This window comes from Rhodnius prolixus, unplaced genomic scaffold (genome assembly GCF_049639745.1).
Source record: "Rhodnius prolixus isolate KJV_2025 unplaced genomic scaffold, Rpr scaffold_26, whole genome shotgun sequence".
Classification (NCBI taxonomy): domain Eukaryota; kingdom Metazoa; phylum Arthropoda; class Insecta; order Hemiptera; family Reduviidae; genus Rhodnius; species Rhodnius prolixus.
This window is the reverse complement of record NW_027411596.1, coordinates 721,229-734,844: the sequence shown is the minus strand read 5'-3', so window position 1 is coordinate 734,844 and position 13,616 is coordinate 721,229. Positions and strand designations below refer to the sequence as shown.

Below are 13,616 nucleotides of genomic sequence, written 5' to 3'. Positions count from 1 at the left end.
CAGAGTAGACTTACTTGATGATGGAGATGTAAGGAAGGCTTGATAGGACGTCTTCTCTTTCTTTCTGTTTTTATTCTCTATGTGCGATCCGGTGGCAATATATTGGGTGACTTGGGAACGTTGAGAGCAAGAAACGCGCTTGTCACAAGCTGTGCAGTACAAAATGTCTCCATCACTTCGAAAAAGTTCTCAGCAGTTTCCAGCGAAACTCGCGAAGATATTTAGCAACCAGTTGTTTGTTTGAGGCCGATGTTCGTGGCATTTCACCCAAAAAAGAATACACTAAGTGACCGAACGAAATGAATTGGACACTTCAACGAACGAGCTGAAAGAACAGACAACGTCAGACAACTTCAAAGAACTAACAAGTGCCCGTCACTGTTTAGCAGCATTCTGTGTAAATTACAATAACCATTGTACCAACTGTGATTCACAGCCCTACAGTCTGTGGTTCACAGTTCCTGTCAACCACCTCCCATTTATGAAAATATGCCCAAAATGAAAAATATGAAAAAATATGTACATATTTTGATTAAATATGTAGAAATATTTATTTATTTTAATCAAATATGTATAAATATGCGATAACATCCAAATATGTGGAAATATGTGAAATAAAAGTAGACTCAAACGGCTTAAAAAGTGTCAGTATGAATACTTCTAGTTGAAAAACGTCTGTAAATTACCTAGAAAAAAATATGTAAATACATACGAATCCGTTCCCTAGTTATAAGTCATCTATGTAATCACCATAATTATTTGTAAAATAAAATATTTTTTAAAAAATGTGTTTTTCTTTTGCCTCCAAAAAAAAAAAAAAAAAACAAATTTTTAAATAATCATTTTTTATTTTAAAAACATATTTACATATTAAAAAATATTTACATTTTGTTAAAAAAAAAAAAAATATATATATATAAGCAGGTCTTCTTCCACTCGTAGACTTGTGAATGGCTGCAGCAGAGGCACGTCCTCCTTCTCCCTCTCTTGATGCTTATTTCATTACCGCAAAGAAGCATCTAACTGTTTCCTCTAGTGGTAGAACCCGTGGATGGCGAGTAGATTTCCATTCACCAGTTCACCATCATAACCGCAGAAGGTTTTAATTCCTGCATCCATTTGCTCCAAGTTCACCTTGTCCAGATTTGCAGATATCCAAAAAGCCAACTGTTTTGCTGGCTTTAGCATGAGTATCCTCGCTCATTTCAAACAATTCCCTGGCATCTTCTGCAAGGAAGGACATCCAAATTCGCTTAAGTCCAAGACATCTCTTCCAAGGATATTTCCCTTTTCATATCCTTTTCCAAACAATGCCTTGAAATCTTTCGTAGCTTCCTGGGTTAGCGAATTAAATTGTTCCTAATGTTTTCTTTCGTCCATTCGATGGCATGGAGATTGCTCTCCAGTCATTTGTTGGGGTATGTTCTTCAAACTTTTCTTCTGAAGGCGTGAGCAGCCAATGTGCGATGACGGTGTAATTGTGGAGATCTACAAGGGTAATCTCCATGACGATAAACTTTTTCTTGAAAAGAAAAGCCTGAAAATCGATCACTACACCGTTCATATTTGCTAGTGGACTGACTGTGACTGACTCTCTCTGGAAGCAGCCGCATTATATATCCAGCAATCCCCACAAAAAAAACTGGTTTTATATACGTCTGACTAGACCTTGTAGAGTTGAGTATTCCACTAGTGTATCACGTAGAATTAATGCGTACGCTGTGGAGTTGGCCTTGAAAGCCTCACTACATTCCATCTTAATTCTTATATCAACAGAGGATGAGCGAATGGCTTCAGATTGACGTGAACAATCAATCACAATAATGGGTGCAAGCTCCTTAAACATATGTTTGCACAATAAAGGATTGTGGAGTTGTAACTTGGACCTGGTACTGTACACATCGTTGACTGTGCTCTAGACTTTAGTGCTGTTTTTAATTGGTTCTAATTGTTTATTAGTGAGTAATTTTTGAATAAATCAACTCAGTTTGATTCAGTGGTTATCAAGGTGACGAAATAAACTGGATTTAGAAACTTTGTTTGGATTATTTATCGAAAATAAATTACTTTTTGAGAAACTGGTAAGTCGTTATAGTTATCATGAATAGTGGTGGGGCTAAAGAATCTAGCCAATCAAATTGTGGTGATAGTTTAACTGTCGACTGCAGCGGTATCAGTGCCATAATGTCAAAATTAGATTTGATTACAAAAGATTTAGAACTTAAAACATTTGATATTAAAAAGGAAATTAAAGAAATAAAAGATGACTTTAAGCAGGTTACTACTAATTTAGAGGCTAATTTAGAGAAATTCCGCTCAGAAAATGCTTCTTTAAAGAAAATAACAAGCCAACTTGAAAAAGATATTATTAATCTTAACGTAATGCTACAAGAAAATTTACAGTATTCACGTTTCAGTGGTGTGAAAATTTCTAATATTCCTTATTCTGCTGATGAAGATTTATATGCCAAACTTAAGATTATTTGCGAAGTTATAGAATTTGATTTTAAAACGAATAAATTCGCTAATTGTCTTAGACTGATTTCTAGATTTAATAAAATGAATACAAATTTTCCTCCAACTATTATCTTGAAATTTATCAATGAGAGAGATAGGAGTGAATTTTTAGAGAAGGAGAAATTGAATAGGGAAAAACTAGTTTCTCGTTTATTTACTAGTGGCGACAGTTCAAGGATATATATTAATGAATTACTGTCCCCGTATTTCTACACTCTACTGAAGGAAGCCAAGCAATATCAGCGTATTAATAAACTAAAATACGTGTGGTTCAGAAACAACAGACTTTTAGTACGTATTGATGATAAATCGCCTGCTATCAGAATCAGATGTAAGGATGACTTCTTCAGGTTTTCTGATTCACAAATGGATCTTACTTCCGAATTTGACGAACCGGAAACTGGCTCATCTCTTCCATTGTCCGAATAAGGCTCAGATTAAAAAGAAGAGGAAGATAAAAACCAGTAAATCATCTGGATCTGGCTCTCTACACCCTTTTTTAAGGAACAGCAGAAAACCCCGGACCTTCAAGTGTAGCAGTGTGTAAAAATTTAAGTAATTATAAGATCAATAACAGGAAACATATTGCAACAGTTCCTTTACAAAATGTTAACTCTACGTCCAATTGTTTCTCTGAGGTAATTGAGGTAAATAATTCCCCTAATACTGGTTTTGATTCAAATAAATTTACTTTCCCGTCAATTATTTTTCAAAATATTAATGGTTGGAATACTATATATCATCTTGATAACTCTTTGCAATCAATAGTTTCTAACTTTGATATTTTGTGTTTTACTGAAACTTGGATTTATAAGAAAGCATTTAGAGTTCCAAATTTTCTAAAGAATAATTTTGATATAATTTTGAGTGAGGCAGTTAAAGAGAAATCTCTGGGTAGAGCTAGTGGCGGTATAATGGTTTTGTTAAATAGAAGATGTTCTTTTAATTCTAATTTAATTTATAAAGATGATACTATTGTTTTACTAAAGTTAAGAACAAATTCATTTTCGTTTATTTTGGGAGTGATATACTGGAGGCCAATTAAAATATATGATTTATATATCTCTACATTAGCTGAGCTTCTCCAGGAGATTACTACTAAATATTCTAACTTGCCAGTTCTTATAGGAGGCGATTTCAATTCGCGAATCGGTTCTTTAAATTATCTGGACGAAGATATTTTCAATGGTTCAATTCTAATACCAATTCGTGAAACGTCCGATGTTCATATTAATAAAAGGGGACGATTATTAGTAGAATGTATGGAAGATAATGGGTTCTTTATTATTAACGGCCGTGTTCCTCTTGATTTTCCGGCCCAATTTACATTTGCGTCAAGTATTGGTTCCAGTATAATTGATCATTTATAGATTAATGTAACGGCTATAGACTTCATTACTAATTTTGAAATTCAGAATCTGTTTCTTACCCTTCAACATTTTACTTGTGCACTAAATTTCAAGTTATCTAAAAATTTTGTTATAAAACCAATAAATGAAAAATACAGGCTGAAATATTCTTGGAATGAAGAGTTAAGGTCCAGATTTTGTAAACAGTTGTCTAATTCACATGAGCTTTGTTTTTGTTCAGATGATTGTGATATGTGGAACTTTAACATTAACTGTGCAATAACTAACTCTGCTATCTCCTTAGGTTTGGTTAAACATTACAAAGTTAAGACGACAAATAATTATTTTAAAAATAATGTTTGGTTTGATGTTGAGTGTTCTCAAGCTAAACAAACACTAAAATTAACTTATAAGAAGTGGAAACATTCTAAAGATAATAATGTTTTGCTGCAAATTTATATTAATTCACGTAATTTTTATAGAAATCTTATTAAATTTAAAAAAAAAAAGGAATTATTAAAAATGACGATTGAGCAAATAGGAAATGTGAAAAATTCCAAAGAATTTTGGTCTGTTGTACGTCGGACTTCTCCCATAAAATATGAAAAATCAATTTCTGACATAAATATTTGGTTCCAGTTCTATCAAGAACAATTCCCACCTAAAATACTTTACGAACCATTTCCGCTGAATTCTAATGAAGTTCTTGATTGTGCTATCTCCATGGATGAAGTTAAATGGGTTTTGAAGAAATGTAAAAATAATAAGTGCCCCGGAAGAGATTCGATCCCCTATGAATTCTATCGTAATCTGCCAGAGGTTTGGGAGCAGTACATTCTAAGTTTATTTAATTTAATAATGGAAAAAGAGAAAGTTCCGGTTAGGTGGTCTCACATTAATATGAAAATGCTCTATAAAAAAGGTGATGTGAGTGATCCACGAAACTACAGAGGCATTGCTCTTTTAAATTCATTGTCAAAAATTTTTACATCAGTCATACTGAATCGTCTTTCAACATGGGTGGAAAATTGCGCACTTTTGCCTGATGAACAAAATGGCTTCAGAGCGAAGAGAGGTTGCAACGATAATTTATTTATCTTATCTTCCTTAATTTCAATAAAGTTATCAAAAAATGTGCCTCTGTTTGCCATCTTTGTCGATTTTCAGAGAGCATTTGACAATGTAGACCATGGGTTATTATGGGAGAAACTTATTAAATTGGGAGTAGGTTCTAAAATTACTAATATCCTGATAAGCCTGTATAATAATGCTAAAATGTCTGTGGTTACTTCTGACGACCAAACCGATGATATTAGCGTTTCCTCAGGGGTTTTGCAAGGGGAACCCCTGTCACCCTTGCTTTTTAGTCTCTACCTCTCAGATCTGGTTGATTTCTTCAAGTCCAGAAATGCCTCTTTAGTGACAATAGATAATAATAATAAGATTTTGTTGATGTGTTTTGCTGATGATGTGGTGATTTTTGCTAATTCAATTATTGATGTGCAAGAGAAACTTTCTGTCCTAGAAGAATACTGCAAAATTAACTCGCTAACTGTAAATGTAAGCAAAACTAAGGTGGTTCATTTTTCAAAAAGTACTCGTGCTAAGAAATTTAGAAGATTGGTAATTAACAACAGAACAGTTGAAATTGTGAATTCTATTATTTATTTAGGTGTTCTTTTTTGCTCATCTGGCAAATTTTACCAAACTTGTCACTACTTTATTTTTAAAGGGAAAGCCGCGGCATCTAAAGTCAAAAACATTTTAATTAATTCTGGAGCAAATTCGAACCAAGTTAGAATCAAACTTACGGATAGCTTAGTTAAAACCACCTTATTATATGCCGGTGGGATATGGGCCTATAATTACACTAATCAGCTAGAAACTGTTCAACTTCAATTATTTAAACAAATTTATTTACTTAATAGAAACACTCCTAACACGTATGTACGTTCTGAATTCAATCTTCTCCCAGTTAAAGTAATTGTATTTCAGTCTATGCTTTCATTACTTATTAAAATTTTAGATATGCCTCACTTTCGTTTGCTCAGAACCTCTTATAACGCTCTCTTTAATTTAGGTAATTCTTTTTCTAGTAAGGATAACAACTGGGTCTCCAATTTGAAAAATATATTTATCTCTGTGGGTTCGTTGGATCTCTTTCACTGTCAAAGTGCTGCTGTACTGAGGAAAGAATTTCACAATCTCATTAATAAATTTAAAAATAAATGTGTCAGTGAGGATATTGATTGCATACTCAGCTCCAGATACAACTGTTTATATAGATCCTTAGCTACACTCGGATTACCAGAGCCATATCTGGATTGGAAAGTAAATATTAAAAAAGTGAGAGTGGTAGTGCAATTAAGGCTGTGCAATTTATCCAAGGCAAGATTCTATATTAATGACACCTATTATGAATTTGACGAAAACAATCTTTGTCTCATCTGTAACTCTTTTTCTCCAGATTCAGTTCTTCATTTCCTCTTTGAATGTACCTCACTATTACCCATCAGAAGTCATTTTCTCAACTCATACTATTCTTTAAATGAATCTAAAAATGATAACCTTCTCAAATTGTTAAATATAAATAGTGTACACCAAATTAATGACATTTACAGTTTTATGTACCAAGCTCTGAAGCTCAGAAGTTCTTTGCTCTTAGTGTGGTAACTGTTGAGTAATTTATGCCTAAATAATTAAGATATTTTTCACTTATGTACATATGTCAATGATTATGTTTTAGTTTTTCCACTTTTTTACCTCACAAGGAAAAGTTTTCTTTATTTTATTACTATATTATTGAAATGTTATTTGATTTATCTATTTTACTTTATTTTATTTTATTATTGTATTTTGTATTTTTCATTTATTTACTTTTATTTTTTACTATTTGTATATTACTGTTACAACTCCCTGCTAAAGGTATTTACCTATAAGCTTGGAAATAAATTAAAACTGTCCGGTAGGACAGTTGTATAAGGGTTGATCATCAAAAACTGCACGAAAAAGCGTAACGTTGAAAAACACCTAACTTTGACAATTTTTTTCTCTTTTTCTATAAAAGATAAAATTCCCAAATTTTCTTTAAATCTTACTCCAAACCCTCCTTTATAACTGTAATTTTTTTGCAACAGCCTAGATTTGATAGATATTGAGAAAAAAGATGCTGAAAATGAGCAAAAACGGCATTTTCAAAAATTGTTCTTGTTCTTGTTCTTCTTCTTCTTCTTCTTCTTCTTCTTCTTCTTCTTCTTCTTGTTGTTGTTGTTACCTTTTTTGTAAACAACGTAGCGCTTAAACGCGCGAACCGATTTTCATGAATGAGGTGTCATTCGAGTCGGAATGTTATGTAGATGTGCCTTTTGGGGGTCTCGATGCTGCACATCGAATGGGAGAGGAGTTAGCCCCCTTTATGTAAGGCCCCCTCCAAAATTATTATCATTAATTACTCTGTAAATCTTAGCCCGATTTTGATAAAATTTAGTAGGATGACAGGGTTAGGGCTCCCCTACGTAACATTAAAGCGACGATCTGCTCTTACACTTGTTAAGGGGAAGTATAGCAATCGTTTCAAATTATCGAAACGTGAACCGATTTTCATGAATAAAGTGAGTAGTATAAATTTGGGCATACTAGGACGTTTTTTTGCGTCGGGATCAACGACCTAGCAACGCGTCATCATGACGTCACACCCCCTACCCCCATCCTAATTTTATGGTCCAGATGGACGAGGGGTTAGGGGTGTGACGTCATAATGACGACACAATACGTCAAAATGACGCAAATTAATAGAGGTATTTTCCTCGTACGTCACAAGGAACGCAAGTCCTACGTCACAAGGTATACCCCCTCCCCCTTTATGAGTGCTAGAGAGAGAGAGAGAGATATGAAAAAAAAAAAATTCCATTCACGAAGAGCGCGCATGCGTCCCTATCCCAAAAAGGTTTTTTTTTCTTTTTTTTTTTTTTTTTTGTTTTAAACAAGGGATCATAATACACAAAACCGCGATCTTTTTGTATACATTTATATTCACCTTGACCTAGAGTCTGCTAAATCAAGGACATATCCTGTGTGTGTACATCCACCTATCTCTCATAAAAGGTGAGCACATCCTGTGTAGTGTTGTAAAATGTGTAATTATGATTAAATAATAATAATAATGCGTTATCTGTAGTAAAGGTTTGATGAACAGAGAGATAATATGTAATAAAAAATGCATGCACGAGGGGCGCGCATCTATCCTTATCCCAAATTTTTAAAACAAGGATCATACCACACAAACCGCGATCTTTTTGTGTACATTTATATATTAATACACCTTGACCTTGACCCTGCTAAATCAAAGACATATCCTGTGTACATTCACCTATATCTCTCTCATTAAAGGCTAGCACATCCTATGTAAGGAAAAAACAACACAATCGGTATTGATATTGTAAAAAAAAAAATAAAAAAAATAAAAATAAAAAATAAAAAAATAAAAAATAAAAAGAGTGCAGAATAATTATTATGTTTAATGGATGATAAATATTAACAAGGATATTAAAAGGTGCAATGTGTTATCCCCTGCGACATATTGAAGGTTAACTATATTACACTGCGACATACTGAAGGTTAACTCTTTTGCATTATGTTCTATTATATCTGCCCCAGGTTTGGTGGGGGGGGCATGATGTTGTTATACAATGATAAGGCGAATATAAAAGCATGCAAAATTGATAGTCAATAAAAAAAAAAATGGACGGAACTAGAATGATTTCTGTAAGTACCTTTGTAATTATTATTATGAACTTTAAACAAAAGAAATACTTATATTAACATACATATGTGTGCATAGTATATGTGCACCCGGTGTGGTGCACTTATATTCATTCCTAGGAATTGGACCCCGCCGAGGAGGTGTGCGGGGTGTTTAGGTCCGTTGATACCATTCATGTGAGTGTTTCGAACTAAGGCAAAAGCTGAAATATGTGTTTGTTTATAGTGTTCCTAATTACTTTGTTTGTTATTATAAACCATATCTTTCCCCCTCTCTCTCTCGAGCGCAGTATATAAAATCGGGGCATAATTGTGTGGGTTTATCCAGTACCTCTTATGTATTACTATATGTAGTACATCATTTGATTTTTTCATCATTTAAGAATCAGGTAATTAAGTTTAACATTTTTTTGATTGTTGCTTTTTACCTTTTTTAAAAACATTTTTTCTAGAATGAGCGATGAACTGTTAAAAAAATTGCAACATCCTTCAACAAGCCACAACCGAACTTATAAAAAATTATCAGAATTAGAGGTTGATAGACCTTATTTGATCTCCTCTTTTGCTAGAGTGGAGAAAACCAAATTCGGTCCAGCGATCGTGGTCCAGATACGGGATATTGATGATACAACGTCTTGGAATTTTTTACCGAGGCGTTATACAACCTCTATCACAGATCATGATATACAACATTATATGGGTATTTAAAATGTTATTTTTATTTATTTTACTTTTTTCTAACCTATGTAGTTGAAATACTTTTTCGTTTAAGATGGTGATTTGTCCCTTATCTATAAGGGGATAAGCACTACAAGCAAGTGTTACATGATAGCATTCGAAGCATCCAAACAACAACAACAACAACAACAACAACAACAACAGGAGGAGGAGGAGGAGGAACCGGCGAAGAAGAAGCAGAAGAAGAAGAAAGCGACCAAAGATTAGTTTGATTTTGTAAGTTCATTATGCCTAATCCGGCCTGTGTTAAATGTGGGAAAGGTTTCTCCAGACCGTACGATTTAAAGAGACATGTTGCGACATGTTCGCCAAAGATATGCCCCAAATGTGGTAGTATATTCCCCACTTTGCTCACCTTAAAGACACATGTTTTGACATGTTCACCCAGGAAATGTCCAAGCTGTGCTAGTATATTACCCAATTTGGTTTCATTATTAAATCATGTCTCTTCAGATTGTACTGCATGTGACGATGATACAACAACAACACCCCCAGTTAGGACTAGAGGAGGGAATGTACAAAATCAAAAGAAATATCGTCTATTATCCGTTCCTTTACAGGATGGTGTGGTGATTACCGCTTTAAATAGATCGGCTCAGAATATATGCATTAAAAATACTAATAATATAAAAGACCCTGTGCTATTTTTACAAGATAAACACGGGGTACTATTAAAGTATTTACTTAAAGCCAGAGAAGATCTATTGACCATTAAATCATCCATCTTCCTAGAATGTGTTTATAGTCGATATAGGAATTCTGATCATGAACAATATACGGATGCAAATTTTAAAACCCCGATAGAGATTATCGACGCTAGCACCAACCTAATTCACTACCTTCAAAGAAGTTTTGCAAAACTTTTGCGCGAACTACAGGAATTTGAAACTAGTGGATCAGGTTGGAAATTACATTCCGTAGATTCCCTTGTCCTCCGATTGACTAAATATTGCCCTTTAGGTGGAAGAGCTTACATTCCTTTACCAAAGAAAATAGCCAATAAAAAAGCAATTGTCAATATACGCAATACTGACGATTACTGCTTTAAATACGCCATTCTATCTCGTCAACTGGAGAAACCCCACCGTATAACCATGTATAGAAAACTTAATCACTATTACAATTTCGATAATATTTCCTTTCCCACACCTTTAAAGGATATACTTAGGTTTGAGAAAGATAATAATGTATCGGTAAATGTTTATTCTCTAACCGAGAAGGAGAAGCAGGTTTTTCCTCTGATGATTAGTTCGAATTTAGCGGCTGTAGAACACTTTGACCTTTTATTTCTCCGTGATTTAAATACCTCTCATTATTGCTTAATAAAAAATCTCTCACGGCTTATATCTCCCCAACTTAGTGACCATCATGGTGGTGTTGTTATGTGTAAACGATGCTTCAAATCATTCACTCGTGATTATAGAACTGTGGATGGGAAAACAGCCGAGGAACGATTAGCCGCCCATCAACTTTTCTGTAATCAATACAAACCATGTCACATTCGGATGCCCACGGAAAATGCACAATTACAGTTTACAAACTACCACCATAAACAACACATACCCATAGTTATCTATGCAGACTTTGAGTGCCTACTTTTACCCGTACACAGCGCACCCGGATGTTCATCCACATCATGGTCTAGACAAACACATAAACACCAGGTTTGCAGTGTGGGGGCTAAGGTGGTCTCTACGCTAGCCAGCTATCAAAAAGACATTTTCCTATATACGGGCGATGATGCGGTCCAGCAATTTATGGAATATTTACATTCCGTTGTTAAAGATGTGGAAGCCCTATATAAGGTGATCATTCCAATGAACGCACTATCCCACCAACAACAGGAGGATTTTGCTAATGCCACACATTGTGGCATTTGTGAACAGGCGTTCAACGGGTTAGAGAAGAGAGTTCACCACCAAGATCACCTTACGGGTGACTTCATCTGCGTGGCCCATAATTGCTGCAATCTCAAAGTACAATTGCCGAATTTTATTCCAGTCTACATGCATAACCTTAGCGGATATGATGCTCATCCGATTATATTGTCTTTAGGCGTTGATCCGGGAGATGTGTGGGTAATACCAAATTCCGAAGAGAAGTATATAAGTTTTCGAAAAAGTTTTCCGATTGCTCATCCATATGGCTTCGCTTTTTGGATACATACCGGTTTCTACCGGATACTTTGGAACATCTTATAAATAACTTGACGGAATACCCACAAATGGAGAAACAATTTCCCGACAATGACCAGAGACGGTTACTACTTAGAAAGGGCGTTTTTCCATACGCCTATATGACGGGTATGGAGAGAATGGATGAACGAGCCTTACCAGCTAAACGCTATTTCTATAATGATTTAACCGATGAGCCCATATCCGATAGTGATTACCAGCACGCACAAAAGGTTTGGTCTTCATTCCACATGAACACACTTCGGGAGTACACAGAATTGTATCTGACAACTGACATAATTCTCTTAAGCGACATATTTGAACAATTTCGACAGGTTTGTGAGTCTATCTACTACATTGATCCTAGTTGGAATTTTACAACACCTGGCCTGGCATTTGATGCATGTTTAAAGTGTACAAAAGTTAAATTGGATCTTCTAACGGATTATGACAAACTGCTCATGATCGAATCGGGGATTAGAGGCGGCATCACTTCTTGTGTAACAAGGCATGCTAAAGCCAATAATCCCTACATACCTAGCTATGATCCTACACAAACAACCAACTATATTCTCTACATAGATGTTAACAATCTCTACGGTTTCGCAATGATGGAACATCTCCCGATTGGAGGGTTTGATTGGGTCGAAGGAGAACACACCATCGACATAACCACCATTCCGGATGATGGTGACATTGGGTTTATTCTAGAGGTTGATCTACACATACCTACACACTTACACGACTATTTCGCTTAGTTTCCACCACTACCACATCATCACAATAAAAAACTCTATACCACGCTGGACGACAAACACCATTATGTGGTACACTATAGAAATTTAAAACAGGCTCTATCCATGGGGGTTGTACTTAAACAAGTGCATAGAATATTAAAATTTAATCAATCCCCCTGGCTTAAACCCTACATTGAACTCAACACGAGCCTTAGAAAGGCGGCTAGAAATGATTTTGAAAAGGATTTCTATAAGTTGATGAACAATTCTGTTTTTGGTAAATGTATTGAAAACAAGAGGAAGCGTTTATCTATTAAGATTGTCACGTCTGAACAAGCGTTGCTCAAGCTGTCAAAAAGAGCAAACTTTAAGGATAGAACAATCTTTAATGACAACGTTATTGCTGTTCATCTGCATAAAGAGTCCATTCACTTTGATCGGCCCATTTACGTTGGATTTTCCATTTTAGAACTTTCCAAACATTACATGTATCATTTCCATTACCAGGTAATGTTAAAATACTATACTCCTAAAGCATTAACCCTCCTCTATTCCGACACAGACTCATATCTTTATAAAATTGAAACTGACGATGTCTATGAGGATCTAATAGTATTAAAAGCACACTTTGACACTTCCAACTACCCGCCTACACACAAATGTTTCTCAAATCATAATAAGAAGGTGTTGGGCAAATTTTCCGATGAGACTGGTGGTGATCCCATTGAAGAGGTGGTTGCATTAAGGCCGAAAATGTATAGCCTTAGAATATTTAAACGAGGAATAATAAAGAAGGTGAAAGGTATCAAACGGAGTGCCGTTAATAAGATCACATTTTCTGACTATTTAAATATCTTACATAATAGAGATTGTGTTCTATATTCCTCGTTTAAAACTATACTATCTAAAAAACACCAACTATTCACCTTTGATTGCAATAAAATGAGTTTATCCTCGCTTGATGATAAACGTTTTATTTTAGGCGATGGCATAAACACGCTTCCGTTTGGTCACTATCGGCTAGACACATAACAACAACAACAACATGCACACTTTAACCAATCTATGTTTACGCTTTACATGTGATGATGAGAGGTATTTCCAACCAGTTTCACTGTTAGATATAAGTATGATTGAAATATGTAAGTATGTAAATAGAAGAAGTGATATTTCCCTATTGGAAATACCCAAAACTATTAAATGTAAATTAATCGATGATTACTCCTATTATTGAATAGATACTTATAAACAATGTTTTATCGATTTGTATTGTTTTGAAAATATCAAATTCAATGCTGGTAAACGCATGTCTGTGTCAGATTATATTGCTATATCGTATT

At 34.7% G+C, this 13,616-nt stretch overlaps 3 protein-coding genes across 3 annotated transcripts; all 3 read left to right on the top strand.

Moving 5' to 3' along the window:
• The first annotated feature begins 2,100 nt into the window (after positions 1-2,100).
• LOC141451991 (uncharacterized) lies at positions 2,101-2,946 on the top strand. Its single transcript, XM_074123809.1, has one exon. It carries the CDS (start codon positions 2,101-2,103, stop codon positions 2,944-2,946), a length of 846 nt encoding a protein of 281 aa, XP_073979910.1.
• Positions 2,947-9,546: 6,600 nt separating this feature from the next.
• Positions 9,547-11,830, top strand: LOC141452032 (uncharacterized). Its single transcript, XM_074123853.1, has one exon. The coding sequence runs from the start codon at positions 9,593-9,595 to the stop codon at positions 11,564-11,566; it is 1,974 nt and encodes a 657-aa protein (XP_073979954.1). The 5' UTR covers positions 9,547-9,592; the 3' UTR covers positions 11,567-11,830.
• A 569-nt stretch (positions 11,831-12,399) lies between these two features.
• On the top strand, positions 12,400-13,308 carry LOC141451990 (uncharacterized). The gene has a single exon (XM_074123807.1). It carries the CDS (start codon positions 12,400-12,402, stop codon positions 13,306-13,308), a length of 909 nt encoding a protein of 302 aa, XP_073979908.1.
• The last annotated feature ends 308 nt before the right edge of the window (positions 13,309-13,616 follow it).